Genomic DNA, 27114 nt, shown 5'->3' with positions numbered 1-27114 from the left:
TTAGATAAAATCAAACTTGTACAGCTCTCACCAAAGTTTAAATAATGCCCTTGCTATAGGTGCAGGCTATTTACATACCTCATGAAGCCTGACCAGAATACTCCCAGGACGTTACCAAGATGCTGTCAGGTGATGCCTAGTCATTACAGTTAATCTACACAATAAGAAGCTTTCTCCAAGCGCTCTCTCTCTCTCTTTCTCCCCTGATGCAGTAGCTCTGAGCTCAGTGTTTGAGAACGCACTTCTATGATGATGGTGAGCAGTAACGACTAGGCCTCACTTAGCAATGTCTTGGGAGTATTCTAGCCAGGCTTCATGAGGTACATAAATAGCCTACACCTATAGCTAAATGTTTGGAAGAACAAAAAAGAAGTTAAGAAGAATTTATGAGAAATACTTTTTCATGAAAGCACAAAAAAGGGCAATACGTGTAATGTTACAGATTGTTCATTTTGAAAGATTTCCAAGTAATAAACCCCCCCCCCAAAAAAAAAAAACAGTCTATTACTACTCTGTACATGCTGAACCTTCAAGCAGAAGTACACCCAAAGCTCATTTGGCTGTATCACAAGGGTGCAGTTCATTTTGCCCTCCTGGGACCTGTTTTCAGCAGGCAGCGGGCTGAAGCCCATTGTCGGCTGGTGTCAGAGAGCCGGTCCAAGCTCAGAAAAGATTGCAACCATATGGTCGGGATCCACCCACATGCCTGGACCAGCACCCAGATCAGCAGGCCGCTGAAAGCCTGAGCTACCCACTCCTAACCCCTCCACAGCCCAGCACTCCAAGGAGCATGGGGGCAGGGCAGAGCAGAGAGCCTGTGACCGACAGTCACTAGCTCTCTGCTCAGGGAGCACTGAAATCCGAGCAATTGGCAGAGTTTGATCGCTCAGTTAGTGCCGTGGAGAACTAGTTCCAGCATCCACCAAAGTAGGATTCCCAAAAAATAAAAAATCCAATTCTTCTCCATTAACACGTTAGTAATGTTTAGAAAAACTCCCTGGTTCTAAAGGCGGGTTTTGTTTTTTTGTTTTTACCTAAATGTATTCTGCCTCCTTCACCCAGCTTACAAATACTTACCTGAGCCCGATCGAACGATGTGCTTTAGAGCAGAGGCTCTCTCTCCCCATTGGCACAGACACAGCAGCCGGAGCTGTCAATTTCAGCTAGTGAGGAGGGACCAGGGCCACACTATGCTCTGTGTTGTCTTATGGATACACAGAGGCAGTTTGGGAGCTAGCACCGAGTGCCCCCATAGCAAGCAGCTCGATATGGAGGCACTCAGGAAAGAGGAGGAGCACAGAATGCTAGCGAGGGACCCCAGAAGAGGAGGATTAGGGCTGCTTTGTGCAAAACCATTGCACAGAGCAGGCAAGTATAATTTTTTATTTATTTTTTAATAACAAACAAGCAAGCCTGGATATAGCCCTCACTGAACTTTAAAGCATTTTCTTTGCTCTGCTGAGATGCAAGAGAATCAATGGAATGTCCATGCAAAAATGTTTAGGAAATAAATATATATTTTTTAGTACCTTGGCCATTCTTCTGTTTTTTCTGCCCAGTTTTCTTCTTGGACCCAATAATTTCAGGTGGTGGTGTTGGCTGTTTAGTTACAGGAACAGGTTCCGGCTTCTTCACAGGAACCTTTGTCCCATTGACTTCTTTGTTAACCGGCTCCTTGACCACTGGCTTTGGTGGCTTTTTCTCCTTCTTCTTGCGCTCCCTGACACTGCCAATGGTCTCAGCAGGAATTATAGGAACTACGTGCTCCTCTTCGCTCGACAGAGCGTCTCCCAATTCGAAATCGCAAAGGGCCGTCTCGGAATCCGATTCATGAAGGTTTCCGTTCCGAGTTTCTTTCTTCTTGTTCTTTTTTTTGTCGGTTTTCTTTTTGTCTATTTTGGCAGGGGGCAGCCTCTGGTCTTTCTTCTGCTTGGCAAGGACCTCTTCATATGACGTCTCCTTCATAAAGAGCCAGAAGAAGAGCAGGAGGGCCGTGATCACCACAATTGGGAACAGGACAATAAAATAGGTTGACTCGTAAAACTCCATTGTGCTTTCTTAATCTTGTGTAGTATTTCTTCTTACTACAAAAAGAAAAAAAAACAGTTATTTCACTTACCAGAAATAAAAGAAATACATTCGCAAAATGTAAGAAAATCATCGATAAGCCAAACAACAAAACTGACATCTTTGACCCAATACGAACTTTCAGGGTTGCTCTGTCACTCACTAGATTATCAGTGGTATGTCCTTCCTTGCCTATTTTCAGGATTAGGGTGCACGCATGACCCCCCCCCCCCACCCCCCCCCAGGACCCGCTGTGCTTGTACACAGCGGAAGCCTGTCAGCAAGTCCTGGCCAATGATTCACAGCTGTGACCTGCTGAACGGCTGCGTGCAACAACACAGATCTCTGTACAGAGGGAGCAGTTTGTTCGTTTCTCATCCCTGCTTTTCAGGGATGACAGAGATCTTTAGTAAAAACAGCACATACATTACACTTCGTTAGGCACATATTTAACCCCTTGATCACCCTAGATGTTAACCCCTCCCCAGCCAGTGAATTAGTATTGTAACAGTGTAGACCACGTGTCAAACACAAGGCCAGTGGGCCTCATACCTCTTCTGCAGCTGCACCTTCCCTTGTCTCCATCCCCCACCTTGTCTCCACAGCAGAGAGAACAGAACTTGTCTCGGCATTTAGCAGAATCTGGCAGCGGCCCTCCTCCAGACCCTGCTCTACTTCCCAGTCCCCTAAGCTTCTTCCCTACGGAAGCACATGGCAAGGATGGACATCTAATGTAATGGGGGGGGGGTGCTATGGACATCTAGTCAAAGATACAACTAGCCTTGTTGTATTTAATGCATGAAGATCATTTGAAATATGCAAGTCAAGGGTTGTGGTTTAGACTCATTGACTTTAACAGCACACACAGTAGAGCTGCACAATTAATCGTCAAGAATTGTTATCGCGATCTTGAGTAAAGTGTTTCACAATTCTTTCTACGCCAAGAATTCTCTTTGCTCTTCTGAAGCCACAGCCATCAAAAGAAAGGAAGAGGAAAAACCAGGCAATCTGACAAGAATCAAAAAATTCTTTAACAGTGGAACCAAGTATGAACATTGTAACAATTTGTCAATGGAATAGACTTGGTGTGTAAGTGGAAAAAGTTTAACCAATTAAACATTAAACCATTTGTTGGTTTCAATCTAAAATCATTTTTTTTTTTTTTTTGCTAGAAAATTACATAGAACCCCCAAACATTATATATATTTTTTTAGTAGACCCCCTACAGAATAAAAAACAGTGGTTATTGCAATATTTTATGTCGCACTGTATTTGTGCAGCGGTCTTTCAAATACAAAAATAATTACTTTAATGCGGTTGTATAGTCTTTTTTTAAACTTTTACCTACAGGTAAGCCTTATAGGTAAAAAAAATAACTTGTACGGTTTAGGAGATATTCCCCCTCCCGACTGCAGCGGCGCATGCGCACAGGGGATACTCGGCTGAAAGCCCGGCAGACGCCGACCCTGCCGGAAAGAAATCACCCACGCGCGGGAGTGACGACATCATGACTCCGGCCACTCACAGCGCCTGAGCCACGATACCCGGAAGACACGCTGAGGGAACATGTCAGCTCCCTCGGCGTGTATCGGGCGAAATGTCGGGGCCTCGTTCTAAGATAAGCATTTCATAATTAGGGCGGCACAGTGGTGTAGTGGTTAGTACTCTCGCCTTAACCACGACAATCCCAACCACTAAACCACCTGCCTGGAGTTTGCATGTTCTCCCTTTGCCTGCATGGGTTTCCTCCGGGTACTCTGGTTTCCTCCCACAATCCAAAGACATGCAGGTAGGTTAATTGGCTTCTGTCCAAAAATTGGCCCTAGTATATGAATGGGGACCTTGGGGTGTGGGCTCCTTGAGGGTAGGGACTGATGTGAGCATGTGATTTACATGGATAGGGACAATAATAGACACTCACTCAGGTTGAACTGGATGGACTGGTGTCTTTATTCAACCTTAATATGTAACTATATAATGAGCTAGTATGCGCTGCATACTAGCTCATTATGCCTTTTGTCTTACAGGTCTGGAAAAAAAAAAAAAAAAAAAATCTGTCAGCGGGTTTACTCCCGTTTTAATGAATAAAAAAAAAAAAAAAGAAAAAAAGAAACTAACCATTAAAAAGTTAGCTTTTTTTTCTTGTTTAATGTGAAAGATTTTATGTTGTGAGCTTTTTATTATAAAGCAAAAAAAAAAATCACGATTCTTATTTTGGCCAGAATCGTGCAGCTCTAACACACGGTAATTCACTTTCTTTCTTTACACACGCTACTCTGTATTAAAAGTAATAGAAGTCATGAATTTATCTTCTTTCATCAAAGGGAAAGGCTGAAATTATTTTTAGCAGCTATTATTTAGCTTTGTAGGTTTAAAGAACTGCACTGCAAGTTCACCAGCCGGTCCCTTTAAACCCAGGAACATATGTCTGCTGCAGCAGCAGCGGAAGAATGAAAAGCATTTACCTAGAGGGCATCTGAAGCACTGAGATTATGGTGTTCAGCAAATAGTCTGATTGGATCAGGTTAATCAAGTGAAGAGCAAAAGGATTTCATGATGGTTGGGCTGTCGCTCATTAGCCTTGACAAAAACTCCCTTTATTATGCTCCCATTTGCTTTTACAAGGCAGTGGGAGCCTGGCAGAGCCTGGACAGACTGGCTGAGTGCATTAGAGTGATGACATCCAGACTATACACACTATTGTCCGGGACACGCCGTCATAGTACATAGGGGGGTGACAGTAGAGGATTGTTCCTAGGGGGATATAGTACTGGGATGTTTGTCTGTCTTACAAGAACATCTGACATCATCATACAGTGAACTGGACTTTTTTTTTTTCAGCGGCAAATGTGTAATGTTCAATCATCCAAAACAGCCAAGACAATATTCTATCATTTTCTCTGACTGTTTAAAAAAAAAAAAAAAATGTGAGCCGAGTTGTGATCACAATACTCCACCAATCTCTGTATTGTAGCCAATCACAGAGTTCTGTGTTTACAAAACACACAGAACTCTGTATACATAGGAACAGCCATCTGTTTCCTCTCCCTGAAAACCAGGGAGAAAAAACAGCCAGATTAGTAAGTAAAGGCAGCACACAACACTTGTTAGGCACACAGTTAACACCTTCCAAGTCCAGTGTCATTAGAAGAGTGTCAGTGCACAGTATTATCACTGATCATTGTATTAGTGTCACTAGCGACATCTTTTTCCATTAGTGACCCTCCTACATAGTGTATTTTAGTGACAGATTACCCGCCACCCTATCACAGTCCCACTATAAGTCGCTGATAGAGTATAGCGTATATAGCCGAGTAAAATTCTGATATATGTATATGTTTTTAGATGCTATAAAAATTCACACAAACCAATTAATGTATAATTAAAAAGATAAACCTTTTTATAGTTTTGGACTGAGTAGAGATGGATCAGAACATTTATGTTTTCATTGCTGTCTATTCACCCTCTTTATTTGTCCTGTTCACCATCATCAATGACAGTGAAAAGAAAATCACAAATTTGTGCTGTCCCCAGAACAAAAGTGGGGATATCTTCCAATGTAGATACACTCGTTCTGGTGACCTGGGATTACCTTATTTTTTCAGGGATTTGCTCTCATCTCGTGTTTTGGCTATGGGACATGAAGTGAGGGTAAATCTCCCCAATGGGATACAATGACAAAAAAAAAAAAAGAAGAAAACCCGACAGGTTAGGTAACCTTCCCTTAAGCCTCATACACATGATCGGATTTTCAGCAGACAAAGCGTCAGACTTTTGTCCAAAGGGCATGTGCCAGGAACTTGTCTTGCATAAAAGTGGTACACAATTGTTGGCCAACAAACCCGAACGTAGTGACGTACTACGAGGAATTTCAGTTCTTGAGAACCACCCTTTGGGCACGTTCTGCTAGTGTCACGTTTGGTGAGCATTGATTCCGAGCATGCGCGTTTGAACTTTTGTGTGATGGATTTGTGTACTGACCATATGAAAATCAGACAATAGACCGTTGTCTGCTCGAAAATTTACTTGTCTGCCATCTAACATTTCTTGGCAGAAAGTTGGACAACAATTGTCTGATGGAGCGTACCAACGGTTGGATTTTATGCCAACAGTCTGTCATCACACAACTCCCTGCGGAAAATCCAATTGTGTGTACAAGGCTTTACGCTATCCAAAACGAAGGAAAATAAGAAGCTTTGCCTATACAGGCAGTTCCCAGGTTAAACAAGATTAACCAGTTGCTGACCGCCGCACGACGATGTACGTCAACAGCATGGCACAGGCAGGCATATTGGCGTACATGTACGTCCCTTGCCTCCCGCGGGTCGGGGGCCCAATCGGGCCCCCGCCCGGTGCCTGCAGCGGTCGGTTTTCGTCCGGGAGCGATCCGGGACGAGGGGGCGGCCATTCATTCATGGCCACCCCCTCGCGATCGCTCCCGACGAATAGGAATCCCCCGTGACATCACTTCCTCTCCTGTAATGTAAACACAGGAGAGGAAGTGATGTATTCTCTCCTCCGTGTCGGTATTTTTCGTTCCGACACGGAGGAGAGCGGATCGGTGAGTTGCACCAACACTCTACACACACAGTAGAACATGCCAGGCACACTCACACCCCCCCTTTACCCCCCGATCACCCCCCCCAATTACCCCTGCCCCCCAGTCACAGTGACACCAATGTCATTATTTTTATTTTTTTTTTGCATTGGTGTCATTTGTGACTGTAATAACTGTTAGGGCAGTTAGAGTTAGCCCCCTTTAGTTCTAATGTACCCCCCTAACCGCCCCAATAAAGGTTTAACCCCGTGATCACCCCCCGTCGCCAGTGTCACTAAGGCTGGGTTCACATTGCAGCGGTTTATGAGAACGAATGTGATTCGCACCGCACTGCAGTGCAAATCACATCCGATCTCTGTGCGATTCGAGTTCAGCCATTCGCCGCACCCGCCACACCCGCCGCACCCGCCGCAAATTCGCACGGGACCCTTTTTTTGGCCCGCAGCAGAATCGGATCGCATGGGTGTTCACACCATGCGATCCGAGTTTGCAGATCACACTGCGATATGCGAACTGATCTGGGGGTGTCAGTAACATTTCACTGACACTCCCAGCAGTTCGCATAGGGCAGTGTGAACTGCCGCCGGGAGGCATGCGATGCGGGAACCCGCCGCGGATTTGCGGCGTTTCCGCATCGCTCCAGTGTGAACCCAGCCTAACAAGCGATCATTTTTCTGATCGCCGTATTAGTGTCACAGGTGACGCTAGTTAGGCAGGTAGGTATTTAGGTTCGCCGCAGCTTTTTATAGCGCCAGGGACCCCCATATACTACCGCATAAAGCCCCCTGATTGCCCCCTAGTTAACCCTTTCACCAGTGATCACCATATAAAACTGTTACAGGTGACGCTGGTTGGTTAGTTATTTTTTATAGTTTCAGGGCACCCGCCATTTATTACCTAATAAAGGTTTAACCCCCTGATCACCCGGCGGGTGTCATTTGTGACTAATAACTGTTAGGGCAGTTAGGGTTAGCCCCCTTTAGTTCTAAGGTACCCCCCTAACCCCCCCAATAAAGGTTTAACCCCGTGATCACCCCCCGTCGCCAGTGTCACTAAGGCTGGGTTCACATTGCAGCGGTTTATGAGAACGGATGTGATTCGCACCGCACTGCAGTGCAAATCACATCCGATCTCTGTGCGATTCGAGTTCAGCCATTCGCCGCACCCGCCGCAAATTCGCACGGGACCCTTTTTTTGGCCCGCAGCACAATCGGATCGCATGGGTGTTCACACCATGCGATCCGAGTTTGCAGATCACACTGCGATATGCGAACTGATCTGGGGGTGTCATTAACATTTCACTGACACTCCCAGCAGTTCGCATAGGGCAGTGTGAACTGCCGCCGGGAGGCATGCGATGCGGGAACCCGCCGCGCATTCGTGGCGTTCCCGCATCGCTCCAGTGTGAACCCAGCCTAATAAGCGATCGTTTTTCTGATCGCTGTATTAGTGTCACAGGTGACGCTAGTTAGGCAGGTAGGTATTTAGGTTCGCTGCAGCTTTTTATAGCGCCAGGGACCCCCATATACTACCGCATAAAGCCCCCTGATTGCCCCCTAGTTAACCCTTTCACCAGTGATCACCATATAACTGTTACAGGTGACGCTGGTTGGTTAGTTATTTTTTTATAGTTTCAGGGCACCCGCCATTTATTACCTAGTCTCACTAGTGTACCCCTAAATTTAGGGGTGTCTACTTTCCAAAATGGGGTCATTTGGGGGGGGTTTGTGCCATCTTGGCATTTTATGGCCTTCAAAACTGTAACGCCCTTAGAAAGCCTGAAGGCGGTGCTTGGTTTTCGGGGCCCCGTACGCGGCTAGGCTCCCAAAAAGTCCCACATATGTGGTATCCCCGTACTCAGGAGAAGCAGCAGAATTTATTTTGGGGTGTCATTTCACATATGTCCATGGCATGCATGAGCAATATATCATTTAGTGACAACTTTGTGTAAAAAAAAAAAAAATTTTTTTTTTGTCATTATTCAATCGCTTGAGGCAAAAAAATAAAATATTCAATGGGCTCAACATGCCTCTTATCAATTTCCTTAGGGGGTCTACTTTCCAAAATGGGGTCATTTGGGGGGGTTTTGTACTGCCCTGCCATTTTAGCACCTCAAGAAATGAGATAGGCAGTCGTAAACTAAAAGCTGCGTAAATTCCAGAAAGCGTACCTTAGTTTGTAGATGTGACAACTTTTGCGCAAACCAATAAATATACAATTATTGACTTTTTTTTTACCAAAGACATGTGGCTGAATACATTTTGGCCTAAATGTATGACTAAAATTGAGTTTATTGGATTTTTCTAATAACAAAAAGTAGAAAATATCTTTTTTTTTTCAAAATTTGCGGTCTTTTTACGTTTATATCGCAAAAAATAAAAGTCGCAGAGGCAATCAAATACCATCAAAAGAAAGCTCTATTTGTGGGAAGAAAAGGACGCAAATTTTGTTTGGGTACAACATTGCATGACCGCGCAATTACCAGTTAAAGCAGCGCAGTGCCAAAGTGTAAAAAGACCTCTGGTCATTTACCAGCAAAATGGTCCGGTCTGAAAGTGGTTAAAGCAGATTTCCAGCCTGGGTGAAAAAAAAAATTAAAAGTCAGCAGCTATATATATAAGGACACTTACAAAAGAATATAAAAAAAGTCTACACACCCCTGTTAAAATGTCAGATTTCTGAGATGTAAAATCGGCTTGCAGGTTGTATGGTCAAAGCTTAATTGAACAAGCTCAAGTTAGAAGCAGATTGGTTACATTGTACAGCTGCACCAGATTCTGAGTGCTCCAAATTGAGTAAGGCTCCCCCAACATGTGCCCATGACATGTACACTTTAAAGCCATGTTGCCAATGGAAAATATTGTAGCTTGATTGGCCCTGTAAGTCCTGTGCATTGCTTTTCATATCCAACCCCCCGGAGGCGGCTGGCCGTTGGGTTCACAAAGTGCAGCGCAGCATAAACTTGTTATCCATTTTAAATAGGCTTAACTAAATCAGCCTGAATGTTTTCACAGCTCTGCTTACTCTGCTGCTCATATCTAAACCACAGTGTTCTTTAAGCTGTCCTTTTAAACCCTAGGTTGCCTCCCAGCTGCTGGTTTATAAAAGTGTACATCCAAAACACAGAGAAAACAGACGTGAGTAACCATTGATCAACTGAATGCAATACAATCAAAAAGGAACACAACTAGTTACAATGGCCATTAACTACATGAAAAAATATATTCTCTCCCTACTGTATGTTTTCCAGGCTTTGCGGCTAACTTTTGCTGAAGGCCGATACTCCACATCATCCATCTGCGACTATATACAGGAACGGGCGGGCCATAAGGGGCACCGCCCCCACCTAGTTTGCATGCGGGGCACCGGACTCATTGGTTTCTTTGAATTTATTTTGATTTTTTCCTTCAAGCCACATGATTAGAGACGGAGGCTCTAATTGGCTAGAAAAAGGTTGGGCTCAGAACCCACCAACACACCTTAGCAAATCAATATTCGCTATTGGCTTCTCCTTCTGGCCTATCAGGACAGTAGGCGGATCGAGTTGGCCGGGAGGAGAAGCCGTGGAACAGTGAAGGACTGAGTGCGGAGGGACTGCGGAGGGCTGAGTGCGGGGGGACTGCGGAGGGCTGAGTGCGGGGGGACTGCGGAGGGCTGAGTGGGGACCTGAAAGGGGGGTTATTTGCCCCCCCCCCAACTCACAAAAAGCTTAACACCAGCCGCCACTGACCATATACAAGCCGGACCTTCACCTCCCATTTTCATCTTAAAAGAAATATCAGCAGTCTCAGGGTTGAACCTTTGGTGGGACAAGTTTATACAGAAAAGAAAAGGGGGGGGGAATAACTTTCTGGGGAGCACAACCTGCATTTTCGCTTACATCACCTGGGCGAGAATGATACTCCCAGGTGCCCAAAGCTTTTGGGGATAGCCACATCACGCATCCCAGGAGGCTTTGGGGCTATATGGATCATCAGGGGGTCACGCTGCTAGGACCTAGAAGGGGCAGGACAGCTACCAATGACATCACAGCACGCTCAATGTGCAACCTTCTGGGGATTACAGCAGGAAACCGCTGGATTCACTAGACGTGCATGCGTTTTAAAGATGGATCAGAAAAAGTTAGAGGGGAAAAAAAGTAACTTGGAGGGTGGCGAAGTTCCTCTTTAGAACAATAAAGTGTGACCTGACCCATGGCGCACCTCCACCCCTACTGAACATACAAATACAGAAATTTTTGCCCTTAGGACTTTGAATTGTTATGGAAAATCTTATTTTACTGCAATACTATGTGTACAACATTACAAATCTGTTCATATATCTGACATCTGTTTGTGGCTACTGTAGATCTTGTGTGAACCCATAAATCTGTTTTTTTATTTAATCAATATCAGTGTAACACCTCAAAGTCCCAAGGGCAAAAATACATTTCTGTATTTGAAGATCCTCTTTAATTGATAAGGAGTGCCATCTTTGCATCTGCCCATGCCTGAACATTCACCTATCTTTTCTGTCTAAACCTGACCCACCATAGGTTCAAAAAGTGAAACTGAAGGTATGATGCCACCCCTAGGTGCCAAAAAAAAAAACAAAAAAAAAAATAAAAAGATAAAAAAAACTAAAAAACACAACACTACTTTGTTTGGCTAGTACCAAGGATAGTGCCTATTTCCTGGAATGAAATACTAGCTCATAGATACAAGTGTATATATAAATATACTGCCAATGCATTTCAGGAGATTGAGGTACCCCTTTCATTGGGGTTCTGGGCATATGGTAAGGCTTCATATACAGTAGCAGCTTACAGTAGCAGCTTCATAGGTGTGCACAGCATAAACATACATTTTATTTATATATATATATATATATATATATATATATATATATATATATATATCATCTCATACATACATATACACTGGCATGGTCAGTAGAGCAGTGGATGGCATCAGTGGTTTTTATTTGTATTTTAAATTTTTTTTAGGAACTCCGTTAAGATGCTCTGGTGAAACACAGGTGATTAGGGTTTGCTTTGTTTTTCCAAAGCTCCTAAACTCAACTCTATAAAAGCCTGTGTGTCCATGTACATATAGGCTTTTACCAGAATTTAGGAGCTGCTGCAGTTAGGAGGGCTTAAACCTCCCTATCCTGAACATGGGAGAATCTCGTTGAGGATCGGAAAGTTTTGCCCGCCGGACGCGATTTGCATTTTTCCATGGGCTGGTGGTCAAAGTAAGCAGTATGTACATGAAGCCTTACTCCAGCTGGTGGCCAAGTTGCATGAGATTCTATTTTCCATGTACCATAAATATTGGAAAAACTCAACAAACTTGGGCACCAGCTAGAGTTACTTTATGCCCAGAATGGGGTGCCCAAGTTTCCCCAAATACACTGCCTCTTTAGCTGGCCACAAATAATTTTTTTATTCAGCCGCGCTAAACCGCACAGAAGGATGAATCTGCCACCTTGGCTATTGTGTTCTGACAGCCAGCTGTCATATCTGAACAGTACCTGCATGTAACTGGATGCTGGCACAGTTCAGCCGACAATTTTGCACCCAGCTCCTATTTTTCACAGATTTATTGCAGTCACGCAAAAAATTGATGATTGCCTCCATTACAAGCAAAAACAATAAAAAAAAATAAAAAAAAAAAAAAAAAAAAAAATGTAAAAAAGTCCATAAATCTCTCCTGTTCGTAAACGCTATAACTTTTGTGCAAACCAATCAATATATGCTTTTTTGGGATTTTATTTTAACAAAAATATGTAGAATACATATTGCCCAAAATTGATGAAGAAATTAGATTTCACTATTTTTTATTGGCTGTGTTGTATAGCAGAAAGTATAAGATACTGGGTTTTTTTTTTTGTTGTGTTTTTTTTTTTTAATTCTCCGTCTTTCTTTTGTTTATAGCGCAAAAAATAAAAACCACAGGGGTGATTAAATACCACCAAAAGAAAGCTCTATTTTTGGGAACAAAAGGACATCAATTTTATAATTTTATTTGGGTACAGCGTCGTACGACAACACAATTGTCACGTAAATTGGTTGTAAACCCACAAACGTAAAAAAAAAAAAAAATTATATTTTATATTTTATATATATATATATATATATATATATATATATATATATATATATATATATATATATATATATATATATATATATATATATATATATATATATTTTTTTTTTTTTTTTTATTATTATTATTAACAAAAAAGTCAAAACCTGCAAGACAAAGGCTTAATGAGCTAGTATGCATAGCATATTAGCACATTATGAATTGCTTATCTTAAATCAAAGCACCCGCAGTAGTCCTCGTACATCGATCTGGTCCATGACACCGCTCCCGGAGTTACTTCTGGGTACCGTGGGCTCCGGTGCTGTGATTTGGCCTGAGCCGCAATGATGTCACTTGCGGCAGGTGCCGGTAACGGCACATTAACTGAAGCAACGCCACAGACGTACCATTGCTTCAGTGCGCATGTGCCGGTGACTTCAGCACATGCAGATACCATTCAGCTTTAGGAGATATCCAGGGTAGCTACAGTTAAAGGGATTGTAAAGATAAAAATTTTGTTTTTTAAAAATAACAAACATGTTATACTTGCCTCCACTGTGCAGCTCGTTTGGCACAGAGTGTCCCCGAACCTGCTCTTCTGGGGTCCCTCAGCGGCTGTCTGCTTCCTCCCTCAGACGCTTCTCACGTTCATGCGAGCTCCCTTGCATGGTGAGAAGCATCTGCGGGCGCGCTCCAGTGATACAGCCGGCGACCATAGCTGCTCGCTGTATCACACAGCACCGCCCCCGGCGCTCCGCGTCAGTGGATGTGATTGACAGCAGCGCGAGCCAATGGCTGCGCTGCTTTCCATCCACCCACTCCAGCCAATCAGCGGCCAGGCTGAACGGTGGAAAGGACGTCGGGGGGGTGAGGTAAGTAAAATGGGGGTGCTGAGGGCGCCGGGACTGTCAGATGTTTTTTCACCTTAATGCATAGAATGCATTAAGGTGAAAAAAACATTTACCTTTACAACCCCTTTAAGTCTTATTATAGGCTTACTTGTAAAAAGTGGTTGTAAAGGGTTTACAACCACTTTAAAGCAACGCAGTGCCGTATCACAAAAATGTCCTGGGCAGGAAGGGGGTAAAACCTTCAGAAGCTGATGTGGTATGATACATTGATCTTAAGCAATGTCACTAGCATTCTACTTGCATGGGAAATGCCAGCGAGTGCTGCTCATTGCATGAGACTTCCTCCTCGAGCTGGTATAAGTAGGAACTTTCTATAATGAGCCGTTGAGTAAAATACTGCTGAGTAATGAAGTATAAATATGACCGGAAGGCTTCCTGCTAAGCCTCCTTGCAAGGCAACGGAGAGATTCCTGTGGAGACGTGTGAAGTCATGTTGCAGAGTGTTTCATAAGCTGCCCCATCATTCTTAGAAACTCCAATTCTGACTAATGCAAAAGCACCTTTCTTAGGCACAGCACTGACCACACAATACACAAATAGATTCTAAGGTCACTAAGAATAAACCTAACCTAGCTATATAAAAAAAAAAAAAAAAAAAAAAGCATTTATAGATTACAAAGTAACAGCTGTTAAGGAAGCATAAACCACTTAAAAATGGAAACCACGGTCATTTTTTGGAAAATTGCTAGCAGGTAAGGAGATATATGGCATTTCAAATGTCCTGCGACTTGGGGTCTCATGAGTCGGATCCTTAACCACTTTCAGACCGGACCATTTTGCTGGTAAATGACCAGAGGTCTTTTTACACTTTGGCACTGCGCTGCTTTAACTGGTAATTGCGCGGTCATGCAATGTTGTACCCAAACAAAATTTGCGTCCTTTTCTTCCCACAAATAGAGCTTTCTTTTGATGGTATTTGATTGCCTCTGCGATTTTTATTTTTTGCGATATAAACGTAAAAAGACCGCAAATTTTGAAAAAAAATGATATTTTCTACTTTTTGTTATTAGAAAAATCCAATAAACTCAATTTTAGTCATACATTTAGGCCAAAATGTATTCAGCCACATGTCTTTGGTAAAAAAAAAGTCAATAATTGTATATTTATTGGTTTGCGCAAAAGTTGTCACATCTACAAACTAAGGTACGTTTTCTGGAATTTACGCAGCTTTTAGTTTACGACTGTCTATCTCATTTCTTGAGGTGCTAAAATGACAGGGCAGTACAAAACCCCCCCAAATGACCCCATTTTGGAAAGTAGACCCCCTAAGGAAATTGATAAGAGGCATGTTGAGCCCATTGAATATTTTATTTTTTTGCCTCAAGCGATTGAATAATGACAAAAAAAAAATTTTTTTTTTTTTTTACACAAAGTTGTCACTAAATGATATATTGCTCACACATGCTATGGGCGTATGTGAAATGACACCCCAAAATAAATTCTGCTGCTTCTCCTGAGTACGGGGATACCACATATGTGGGACTTTTTGGGAGCCTAGCCGCGTACAGGGCCCCGAAAACCAAGCACCGCCTTCAGGCTTTCTAAGGGCGTAAATTTTTGATTTCACGCCTCACTACCTATTACAGTTTTGAAGGCCATAAAATGCCAAGATGGCACAAAACCCCCACAAATGACCCCATTTTAGAAAGTAGACACCCCAAGCTATTTGCTGAGAGGCATGTTGAGTCCATGGAATATTTTATATTTTGCCACAAGTTGCGGGAAAATTACAAACTTTTTTTTTTTTTTTTTTTTTTTTCACAAAGTTGTCACTAAATGATATATTGCTCATGCATGCCATGGGCATATGTGAAATGACACCCCAAAATAAATTCTGCTGCTTCTCCTGAGTACGGGGATACCACATATGTGGGACTTTTTGGGAGCCTAGCCGCGTACGGGGCCCCGAAAACCAAGCACCGCCTTCAGGCTTTCTAAGGGCGTAATTTTTTGAGTTCACTTCTCACTACCTATTACAGTTTTGAAGGCCATAAAATGCCAAGATGGCACAAAACCCCCACAAATGACCCCATTTTAGAAAGTAGACACCCCAAGCTATTTGCTGAGAGGCATGTTGAGTCCATGGAATATTTTATATTTTGCCACAAGTTGCGGGAAAATTACAAACTTTTTTTTTTTTTCACAAAGTTGTCACTAAATGATATATTGCTCACGCATGCCATGGGCATATGTGAAATGACACCCCAAAATAAATTCTGCTGCTTCTCCTGAGTACGGGGATACCACATATGTGGGACTTTTTGGGAGCCTAGCCGCATACGGGGCCCCAAAAACCAAGCACCGCCTTCAGGCTTTCTAAGGGCGTTACAGTTTTGAAGGCCATAAAATGCCAAGATGGCACAAACCCCCCCCCCCAAATGACCCCATTTTAGAAAGTAGACACCCCTAAATTTAGGGGTACACTAGTGAGACTAGGTAATAAATGGCGGGTGCCCTGAAACTATAAAAAAATAACTAACCAACCAGCGTCACCTGTAACAGTTATATGGTGATCACTGGTGAAAGGGTTAACTAGGGGGCAATCAGGGGGCTTTATGCGGTAGTATATGGGGGTCCCTGGCGCTATAAAAAGCTGCGGCGAACCTAAATACCTACCTGCCTAACTAGCGTCACCTGTGACACTAATACAGCGATCAGAAAAACGATCGCTTATTAGGCTGGGTTCACACTGGAGCGATGCGGGAACGCCACGAATGCGCGGCGGGTTCCCGCATCGCATGCCTCCCGGCGGCAGTTCACACTGCCCTATGCGAACTGCTGGGAGTGTCAGTGAAATGTTAATGACACCCCCAGATCAGTTCGCATATCGCAGTGCGATCTGCAAACTTGGATCGCATGGTGTGAACACCCATGCGATCCGATTCTGCTGCGGACCAAAAAAAGGGTCCCGTGCGAGTTTGCGGCGGGTGCGGCGGGTGCGACACGAATTCAGCCATACTATCTGTATAGCTGAACTCGAATCGCACAGAGATCGGATGTGATTTGCACTGCAGTGCGGTGCGAATCACATCCGTTCTCATAAACCGCTGCAATGTGAACCCAGCCTTAGTGACACTGGCGACGGGGGGTGATCACGGGGTTAAACCTTTATTGGGGGGGTTAGGGGGGTACCTTAGAACTAAAGGGGGCTAACCCTAACTGCCCTAACAGTTATTAGTCACAAATGACACCTGCCGGGTGATCAGGGGGTTAAACCTTTATTAGGTAATAAATGGCGGGTGCCCTGAAACTATAAAAAAATAACTAACCAACCAGCGTCACCTGTAACAGTTATATGGTGATCACTGGTGAAAGGGTTAACTAGGGGGCAATCAGGGGGCTTTATGCGGTAGTATATGGGGGTCCCTAGCGCTATAAAAAGCTGCGGCGAACCTAAATACCTACCTGCCTAACTAGCGTCACCTGTGACACTAATACGGCGATCAGAAAAATGATCGCTTATTAGGCTGGGTTCACACTGGAGCGATGCGGAAACGCCGCGAATCCGCGGCGGGTTCCCGCATCGCATGCCTCCCGGCGGCAGTTCACACTGCCCTATGCGAACTGCTGGGAGTGTCAGTGAAATGTTACTGACACCCCCAGATCAGTTCGCATATCGCAGTGCGATCTGCAAACTCGGATCGCATGGTGTGAACACCCATGCGATCCGATTCTGCTGCGGGCCAAAAAAAGGGTCCCGTGCGAATTTGCGGCGGGTGCGGCGGGTGTGGCGGGTGCGGCGGGTGCGGCGAATGGCTGAACTCGAATCGCACAGAGATCGGATGTGATTTGCACTGCAGTGCGGTGCGAATCACATTCGTTCTCATAAACCGCTGCAATGTGAACCCAGCCTTAGTGACACTGGCGACGGGGGGTGATCACGGGGTTAAACCTTTATTGGGGGGGTTAGGGGGGTACATTAGAACTAAAGGGGGCTAACCCTAACTGCCCTAACAGTTATTACAGTCACAAATGACACCAATGCAAAAAAAAAAAAAAAAAAAAAAAAAATGACATTGGTGTCACTGTGACTGGGGGGCAGGGGTAATTGGGGGGGTGATCGGGGGGTAAAGGGGGGGTGTGAGTGTGCCTGGCATGTTCTACTGTGTGTGGGATGTGTTGGTGCAACTCACTGATCCGCTCTCCTCCGTGTCGGAACGAAAAATACCGACACGGAGGAGAGAATACATCACTTCCTCTCCTGTGTTTACATTACAGGAGAGGAAGTGATGTCACCGGGGATTTCCATTCGTCGGGAGCGATCGCGAGGGGGTGGCCATGAATGAATGGCCGTCCCCTCGTCCGGGATCGCTCCCGAACGAAAACCGACCGCCGCAGGCACCGGGCGGGGGCCCGATCGGGCCCCCGACCCGCGGGAGGCAAAGCACGTACATGTACGTGCTTATGCCTGCCCGTGCCATTCTGCCGACGTACATCGGCGTGAGGCGGTCGGCAAGTGGTTAAAGTGTTTAAAAAGAAGTATGGGATTCCCCCCCCCCCATAATAATACTTCCTAGGCGGATGCTGCATCTGTCCCCCAGCACCTCTACACTGAGCGATTGAACTGTCAGCAGCTCTCCGCTCTGCTCCTCCGCGCTCAATGGAGCGATTAGCTGTGGAGGAGCCACTTAGTGGCTCGCTGAATGGCTGAGACAGGCATCAGTCCAGGCACATGGCAGATCCAGACTCCCATTGTCGGGAAGAGGCGGTGCCCGGACCGATTCCAGTGATGTCAGCAGAGAGAGGACTTCAGACCGATCTCTGCTGAAAAGGGGTCACGGGAGTGCAAAACAAATTGCACTTCTGTGACCCATAGGAGAAGCCCAGCCGAACGAGCTTAGACTGGACTTCTCCTTCAAAGTGGAGCTCCAGTCTCCCCTCAAAAAAAGAAAAATGTCATCAGCTACAAATAAGACATCCAGGGTCCATGATCCAGGGCTGCCCTCACCTGAGCCAATCCATCAATTCGTTTTGGGGCCAGGCGCCGGCATCTTAATGAAACCAGGTACTACCCCACAAAAGTTGCAATTTAGGAGGGGAAAGGATGTAAATAAGTAGAACGTACCCCTTTTGGGAGAAGTTTCACTTTAAAGTGGACCTACAGCCATTTTTTCAACTTTCCATCTATTAAATCTTCTGCCCTTGTTGTTTTACCTTTGGACAGTTAAAGTTAATAACTTATACAGCCCACTTTGTTTCTTGTCTGGTAAAAAGCCTAGGCTTATGACATAATGAGCAGCTCTCTCACTCTTGTGAGAGTTTACCAGGAAGTGAAGGGGGGGGCGAATCATAAGACGGCCAATGAGAGCTGTAGAGCTGCCGAGCTGGAGGTGTGCCTCTGTTTAAATCCAGGAAGTGAACAGGCAGAAGCTTCAGCTGCCCACAGTTAAAATGGTTGCAGACAGAATCGGTGGAGGGAGATTTCTGCAGCATATTTGGCAAGTACAGAAACACATTATATATACACAATATTATGCAAAGTGGTTGAAGGGAAGATTCAGAATGGCAAAGATGTGTTTATTACAAATTATGTGAGCAGACTGCAATTCCCCTTTAACTGCATTATTTAAAGTAAACCTTTCAATAACTTTTGCTGCTTAAATTAATTCCAGACATGCCACAATATAAAGCAACACTATCATTTAAGTATAGCTCAAAGCAAAGCATGCGATTGGCCCCGTTAAGTCACTCTGGAGGTTAGTGGTGTCACATGGGGGTAGGGAAATTCTATCTAAGCTTCAATTGGTTCACTAAGAGCTTACACGGGGACACATTGCTTTATTTTGGTGACTGAACCAAGTTGTAGGGAAGCAAAGGAAAGGGGATTACAAGCAGCTAGGGAGAAGGGAACTAAACTACACCTATTGCATTGTTCTGTGTGAAGCATAGGTTCGCACACAACAACAAAACTACTATTATAGGTAATTATCCTGAATGCAAGCACTGTTTAGGTAAACAAAAAGTCTGCAAAAATTGGTTTACAACATATGAATTACATAACCGGTAAGTGCAATTGGCAAGATCTGCTCTGCCACTGTGTTTATAGCAGTCCCTATGTACAATTGAAGGAAGGAAACACAGAGGCGTTAAACATCAAACACACACCGATTTTCTGACCCGCACCAATCAAGTGGCAGCTGGAATCAGACAGTTACTAAGGGCAACATGTCAACCTTTTCCTTTTTTTTTCCCCTAAAAAGAAGCCTTAATCCACATCATGTCTCAAACAGTTACACCCCCACCCCAACAGGTAGCGAGGTTTGACCTTTATTCTGCCATCCAACACTAGGAAATAACTGGGACACCTTGCTAGATTTCTGCAAGGAAGATATTTCAGGATAATGTGAAGGCCTAGTGTTGGAGGGGGGGGGTTGGGGGGTCGAGAGAAGATTTGCCAGGGGGTCTCAGAATCCTGGGCTGTTTCTGCAGCCTTTGTGGCCGCCCAGCAGGGCTGTCCCTGGGGCCTGTTGCCGCCCACTTAGCCTCTTCGCAACCGCCCATTAAGTTCCCGGCATGGCTGGTGAGAAATGTTAAGTGGGAGGGGCTGGAGGAGACCCCATTTCCTGATTTCAGCATAGGTGTCACTGCTACGAGACACCACAAAGTCGGAGACACATTGAGTAACACTTGCCTGTGATTAGACTTGCCATTAAAAAGGTCCCCACTGCAGTTCTCAGATGACTGATTAAGAGCACCTAAGTTGGCTAAACAGAACTCCCCCCCAGCACTGCCACTGATCCCACCCCCCCTCCACCAAGGACTAATGCCCCGTACACACGATAAGATTATAGGACGAATCATAGTTGGTTTTTTGCAAGACCATGACCATGAACTAGGCAATCGCAGATGAAGCCAAAAGGATAAACTGTGATCTGTTGTTTTCCCCCGAAATAACACAAGTGGGCGGAAATAAAGGGAAATTATCCTATAGTTACTTCTAAGACAAGCAAAGCACCAAAACCCACAGCTGACCACAATTCAAGAGAATGTGCAATGCCAGAGAGAGGACCTTAATCGCCCTTTAATCTCTAAACATTTGCAGCTCTCAAATAAACCCACAAGGATGTTTTTAGTTTATCTACAGCCAAACCTTTCTTTTTAAGTCCTTAAGTAGAGCATTTAAAGCAATATTAAACCCAAAATCAAATATTTACAGTATTTTATTGCAGCTTACCAATTCTTAGATGTGAAGACTGCAGTCTTTTACTTTTTCAGCATGCTGTTATTTTCCCCTAGTGATCCTGCCAGTAAGTCTGTTTTTTTCAACAGAACAGGGAACAGCTAAGTCAGTGATTCTCAATCAGGGTTCCGTGGAACCCTAGGGTTCCTCCAGAGGTTGCTAGGGGTTCCTTCAGCATTGGGCCATTTCTGCCTCTCGGATAAGTTCCCACCAACATCATTGATCTTTTTAGCTATCTGTAAGGTCATTCTTCCCAATGACCACAAGCCTAAGGACCATTCTTCCCATTGACCATCACACTAATGTATCATGCCTAGCAGCACTAGGGTTTTTGGATCAAATCCCAACCACGACACTACCTGCCTGGAGTTAGCATGTTCTCCATGTGCCTGTGTGGATTTTCTTCAAGCTACAACCCTCCAGTTATTCAGGAACTACAATTCCCATCATGCCTAGTCATGTCTGAATACAAGTTTCAGAATGCCTCATGGGATGTGTAGTTCTGCAACAGCTTGAGGGCCAAGTAGTTTTTCCACACCCCAAAGACATGCTAGTCAGGTATTTGGCTCGGGTCTAAAATTAGCCCTAGTATGTGTCTGTACGAATGTTAGTTATGAACCTTAGAGAGTGTAAGCTCCTTGAGGGCAGGGACTGATGTGAATGTATAATATATCTAATAAATAAAAAGAATAAACCTCCCTGAAGATGTAGCCGTTAAAGAGGAAGTAAACCCTGATGAGTTTACTTCCTCTCTCATTCCCTGTAAAGGCAAAGCATAATGGACTACTATGCATCGCATAGTAGTCCATTATGTGTCACTTACCTGACACAGGAGCCAGCGAAGTCACCGCTGTCCCCTGTAGTCCGGCGCATCCATCTTCTTGGTGGGTCTCCGTGGGTCTCGCTGCTCCGGCGCTGTGATTCGCGGGAGCAGCGATGACGTCACTCCAGCGCATGCGCACGGGAGCCGAGACTCGCGGCATTGCCGTCATCGACTATGCCCCGCTCAGTGCGCCTGCGCGCCGCTGTCTTCGGGCAAATATCTCCTAAACCGTATTTCTTGGACCTACAGGTAAGCCTTAATATAGGCTTACTTGTAGGTCAAAGTGGTTTGTAAGGGTTTAACACCACTTTAAAGTGTTGAATCAAACCATTTACCACTGACAGAGGTGCTTACAAAAGATCAGCTTTTATTTTAGGTAAAACCTTTATCCCAAAAGAAGAAAAAATAAATAAAAAAACACGCCCTTTATTGTAACCGATTATAACGTGTGAGCTGGAGTGGGGGCACTCCAATACAGCTCACCAAAAGAAAGAAAAGAGGAAAACAAGCCAAAAAAAAAAACCCCTAATGCAGCCACCACATCCAAGGATTGGCAAGTTGCAATATATTACATTTTTAGCTTTGGGTTTAATACGGCTGACAAACCTATGCTATGCGTTGGAGGTTCACACACATTAATGCACAGCACTAAATCGAACACCTGTGCATCTCCGTGTGGGTAGACATGGTCATGAGCTTTTATTATAGTGCCTTAAAGTATTAATATCCCTTGAAATATTCCACATTTTGTCAGGTTACAACCAAAAACAAATGTCTTTTATTGGGATTTTATGTGATAGACCAACACAAAGTGGCACATAATTGTGAAGTGGAAGGAAAATGATAAATGGTTTTCAATTTTTTTTACAACTAAATATGTTGAAAGTGTGGAGTACATTTGTATTTAGCCCCCCACCCCCCCACCCCCCGCCCAGTCAATACTTTGTAGGACCGTCTTTCACTGCAATCACAGCTGCAAGTCTTTTTGGGGATGTCTCTACCAGCTTTACACATCTAGAGTGAAAGGTTTGCCTATTTCGTCTTTGCACAATTGCTCAAGCTCCATCTGAGCGTCTGAACAGCAATTTTCAAGTCTTGCCACAGATTCTCAAGTGGATTTAGGTCTGGACTTTGACTGGGCCATTCTAACACTGAATATGCTTTTATCTAAACCATTCCATTGTAGCTCTGGCTGTATGTTTAGGGTTGTTGTCCTGCTGGAAGATGAACCTCTGCTTCAGTCTCAAGTCTTTTGCAGACTACCAGGTTTTCTTCTAAGATGTAGTTGGCTCCATCTATCTTCCCATCAACTCTGACAAGCTTCCCTCTCCCTGTTGAAGAAAAGCATCCCCACAACATGTTGCTGCCACCACCATGTTTCACAGTGAGGATGGTGTGTTCAGGTTGATGTGCAGTGTTAGTTTTCCGCCACGCACAGCGTTTTGCTTTTGGGCCAAAAAGTAAAATTTTGGTCTCATTTGAGCAGAGCACCTTCTTCCACATGTTACCTGTGTCCCCTAATGGCTGCTCACAAACTACAAACGGGACTTCTTTTGGCTTTTTTTCCAACAATGGCTTTCTTCTTGTCACTCTTCCAGAAAGACCAGATTTGTGGAGTGCACAACTAATAGTTGTGAAATAGATTTACGTTTCTGGTTGTAACATGACAAAACGTGCAAAATTTAAAGGGGTATGAATACATTTTCAATGAATAAAACGATCTACGACCAGAGGACAATTGGATGATTGATAGCTCCGCCTCCTCCATTCATAGATCTTGGTTCATTCATAGAAGCTGTAGTTCAGTTTCTATTACTGGATGATCTGGGCGGAAACAGAGAACATAGCTGAGCGCTTGATGACAGCCTGCGACACCCCTTTAGTTTTTTTAACCCCCACTGTACCAGAAGATTATAACGGGGGGGGGGACAGGACGATGGAGGAATTCTACTAAGAGAAGAGACATCAGCAAAAAAGGATGCGTCCTACTAAGTTTTGACTGTGCTATTTGTTCTGATATTTTGGCAGCACTTTAAAGAATATTAGCTAAATGGTCAGTGGGTGTAAGGAAATGTGTGTGAAAAAAAAAAAATACAAGCAACTGAATGATTAATTAAGCAAACCTTTGCTTTAGAATACCCCTTTCCAATAAAAAAAAAAAAAAAAAAAAAAAGGGAAGAAGCTACACGGTCGTCATCGGCCCCCCGTTCTTACTTACCCGAGCCCCTTTATCTCCTCGGCGGGGACACGCTGTCTTTCTCCGCGGGGGTCCTGGCTCTTGATTGGATAGAATGATAACAGCGCAGCCATTGGCTCCCGATGCTATCAAACAAATCCAATGACTCAGGCGCTGGGGCCGAGACCGAAATTCGTGTCTGTGGACGCAAATGCTGGACTTGGGAGCACGGTCACAAGGTAACCTCCTCCGGAGAGCGCTTCTCCTATGGGGGAGGTTATCGGATGTGGGGAGGAGCCGCGAGAGCTGTCGGGGGACCCCAGAAAAGGATGTTCGGGGCCACTCTGTGCAAAGACGAGCTGCACAGTGGAGGGAAATAGGTTTGTCAATTAAAAAAAAAATAAACGATCCTTTACAATCACTTTAAACACGGTTACCCAATATGAAATGGTGTTGCCTCTGTCTGAACTATGGCCAGTAACCCAGAAGTGTATTGAAGGAGGCACTCACACTGCTATTATTAGTCACGTTATTTTCAGCTTAGTACACACATCCACATAGCTTGCCAGTCAATCATCATACAACAGGTTACAAGATGCTAATGTAGCTTTACACAAATGCCATCATGGAGTAGGATGCAAGGATGTTCTACTGTACGAAATGCTGCCACATGGAATGGCAAAGGATGGGCAGAAAAAACTGTGCAAAAATTTTTTAGACGGCTTGGACAACATTTCCACGTCATTGGGCAGACCGGACGTCACAATCATACAATCACTGATTGGCTCTCACGGTGATCACATGATCATAATAAGACAGGTTAGACAGCGCTCAGAAGTCTGAACAACATGTAGATGGATGAGGAGTGGGAACCAGAAACTTCCCAAAACAAGCCAAGAGTAAAAACAGTACAGTTTTTTTGTCCACAATGCGAGAAGATAGAATTAAAAATGAAAGCAAAAACTATACCACACTGGAGGTCGCATGCATTGATACAAGTCAGATTTCAGGCATCACTTGGAACAAAAAATTTCATTTTTTGTAAGATACTTTCAATAGAAACACGTTTACCAATTACCGACCGCTGCACGCCGATGTACGTCAGCACAATGGCAGCGGTGGGCAAATGGGCGTACCTGTACGTCCCCTTTAATCGGTAGGGCTAGCGGACGCGCGCTGCGTACAGTGAGACCATGCACATGGGACCCACGGACTCTATGTCCGCCGGTGTCCTGGCAATCGTGTAACAGAGCCGCAGAACAGGGAGATGCCTGTGTAAACAAAGCATTTCCCCATTCTGCCTAGTGACTAGGGCTGGGGGGACAAAATCGTTTTAAATCTTGAATCGAGTTGAGAGGTCAAATCGATTCAAAATTTCAGCAAATCGATTTTTCTTTCCCCACCAGGACCGGCGCCGATACCGTGCCGGTCCTGAGGTGCCTCGGGCAGGAGTTTTTAGGCGAGGCAAAAAGTGTTCTGTCAGGAAGGTGATAAAATCTTCTGGGTTGAAGCAGTTAAAAGGGATGCAGGTCCAGCAGATTTCCTCATTAGTGTTGTGCAGCTCCACACATAACTGATAAATTATGAAACCACTCCCATTAGACCCATGCACATATGAATTTCTTCAGAATAAAGAGGTGGGAATCTGCAAAGTGTAATCCTTGCAATGTACACCGATCACCCAGAATGTGTCCAAGATAATTGACAAGAGAGAGGGGGCAGAGCTGCGCCCCTTCTGCGCTGAGGGGAAGTGACGTCAAGAGCCCAGGCACTGAAGGAGGCAGACTACGAGCAACAGCCATTTAGAGGCGAGTTTAAAAAAAAATAAAAAATAAAAATAAAAATCCAAAATGCGTTTTTTTTTTGGGGTACATTCATGTTTTTTTTTTTTTGGTGGACCACCACTTTAACACTTTATTGCACTGATAAAATTGTAGGTGCTTTTCTCATACCATACATCAACATTCATCTCCATGTGACCATTGTAAACTAGTAGCATTTAATTGTCACGAACACTTCATAGCTCTACAGCAGGTTACTACCTGCCAAGCCCTTTTCTGGAAATAAGTCACAGCTCCGCCTGTCCATTTACTTCCCCGTCTGATCGCCCTCCTCGCACAATCTGCTACATTCTCTGCAGTACATTCACATTCCATGAGTGTATTACTACATCACAACTCAGTTATCACAAGGTTACAAATGACTTGATTCCCAGCAAGAAGTCTAACAAAAGTGACACGCCATGCATTGTTTAGTAATAGCTCAGCTTCAGTGCATTGTTTTTTGTTTTTTTTCAACACTAATACATGCGTGCAATACATTTCAAGGATAAAACTGGCTATCCTTTCCGGTGTATTAAAGGGAAACTCAAGACATTTTTTTATTTTTACTTTATTATTATTTTACTCCGTGTTCCTACTGCCAATAGTCTCCCCATTTCCTGTCCTGGTGAAACCAAAATTGCTTTAAAAACGCTGCGCTATCAAAGATATAAGCATAAAGCCACTGAACTGGTAGAAATATAATCTATACACCGTGGTAATAATAATGTAAAAAATATATGATGAAAAATATATAAAACAAGTGCTTAATAGCCAAATTATTAAGTGACAATGTGCATTCATTTAGGGATGAAAAATATTAAAGCAAACAAGCCAGTGGAAATCTAAATGGATCCAAATACTGGAATTATAAAAAAGTGCTTAAGTGCACTGTGCAAAGTTAAAATTGATCCAATTTATAGGTGCTCCACACGCCATGCGATTCAGTATGCTGTGAAATTGATGTGATTATCAGATGCTGTGTTCTCACTCAAGTGCTCCCCCCCCCCCCCACTGCATCAATTTAACTGAGAATTGTGTGGTCGCGTGACGCTCTATCAATAAAAATGTATGTACTTTTTCCCTTACAAATAGAGCTTTCTTTTGGTGGTATTTGATCACCTCTGCAGTTCATTTTTTTTTTTTTTGTTCATAGCGCAAAAAAATAAAAAATAAAAACACAATACAATACTTTAACTTTCTGCTATAAAAAAAATCCAATAAAAAAAAACTGTAAACCAATCAAATTTCATGATTAATTTAGGCCAATATGTATTCCACAATATATGTTTAGTAAAAAAAAAATCCCAATAATCGTATATTGATTGATTCGCAGCAAAAGTTATAGCGTCTACACAAACTGTGGCATATATTTATGGAATATTATTTTTTTTATTTTTACTAGTAATGGCAGCAATCATTGACTTAGTGGGACTGCGATATTGCACCAGACAAATTGGACACCAAGACCACTTTCACACTTCAACGTGGCTAAAAAAAAAAAAGCATTG

General features: G+C 43.9%; 1 protein-coding gene across 11 annotated transcripts in view; it reads right to left on the bottom strand.

Moving 5' to 3' along the window:
• Window positions 1–27114, bottom strand: part of KTN1 (kinectin 1) — a 210426-nt gene that overhangs the window by 141511 nt on the left and 41801 nt on the right. For 10 of the 11 annotated variants that reach the window (XM_077464417.1, XM_077464423.1, XM_077464420.1 and 7 more), the window contains exon 2: window positions 1530–2084. In XM_077464417.1, the coding sequence (XP_077320543.1) occupies window positions 1530–2049 (520 nt within the window). In that variant the 5' untranslated portion in view covers window positions 2050–2084. Of the gene's footprint in view, window positions 1–1529; window positions 2085–6267; window positions 6290–27114 lie in introns of those variants that run through there. The other variant, XM_077464418.1, reaches the window with a different exon arrangement.

Source organism: Lithobates pipiens, unplaced genomic scaffold, assembly GCF_037356315.1.
Source record: "Lithobates pipiens isolate NorthernLeopardFrog02 unplaced genomic scaffold, aLitPip1_a1.2 Scaffold_30, whole genome shotgun sequence".
NCBI classification, from domain to species: Eukaryota; Metazoa; Chordata; class Amphibia; order Anura; family Ranidae; genus Lithobates; species Lithobates pipiens.
Note: the sequence above shows the minus strand (reverse complement) of the source record. Positions and strands in the feature narration are given on the sequence as shown.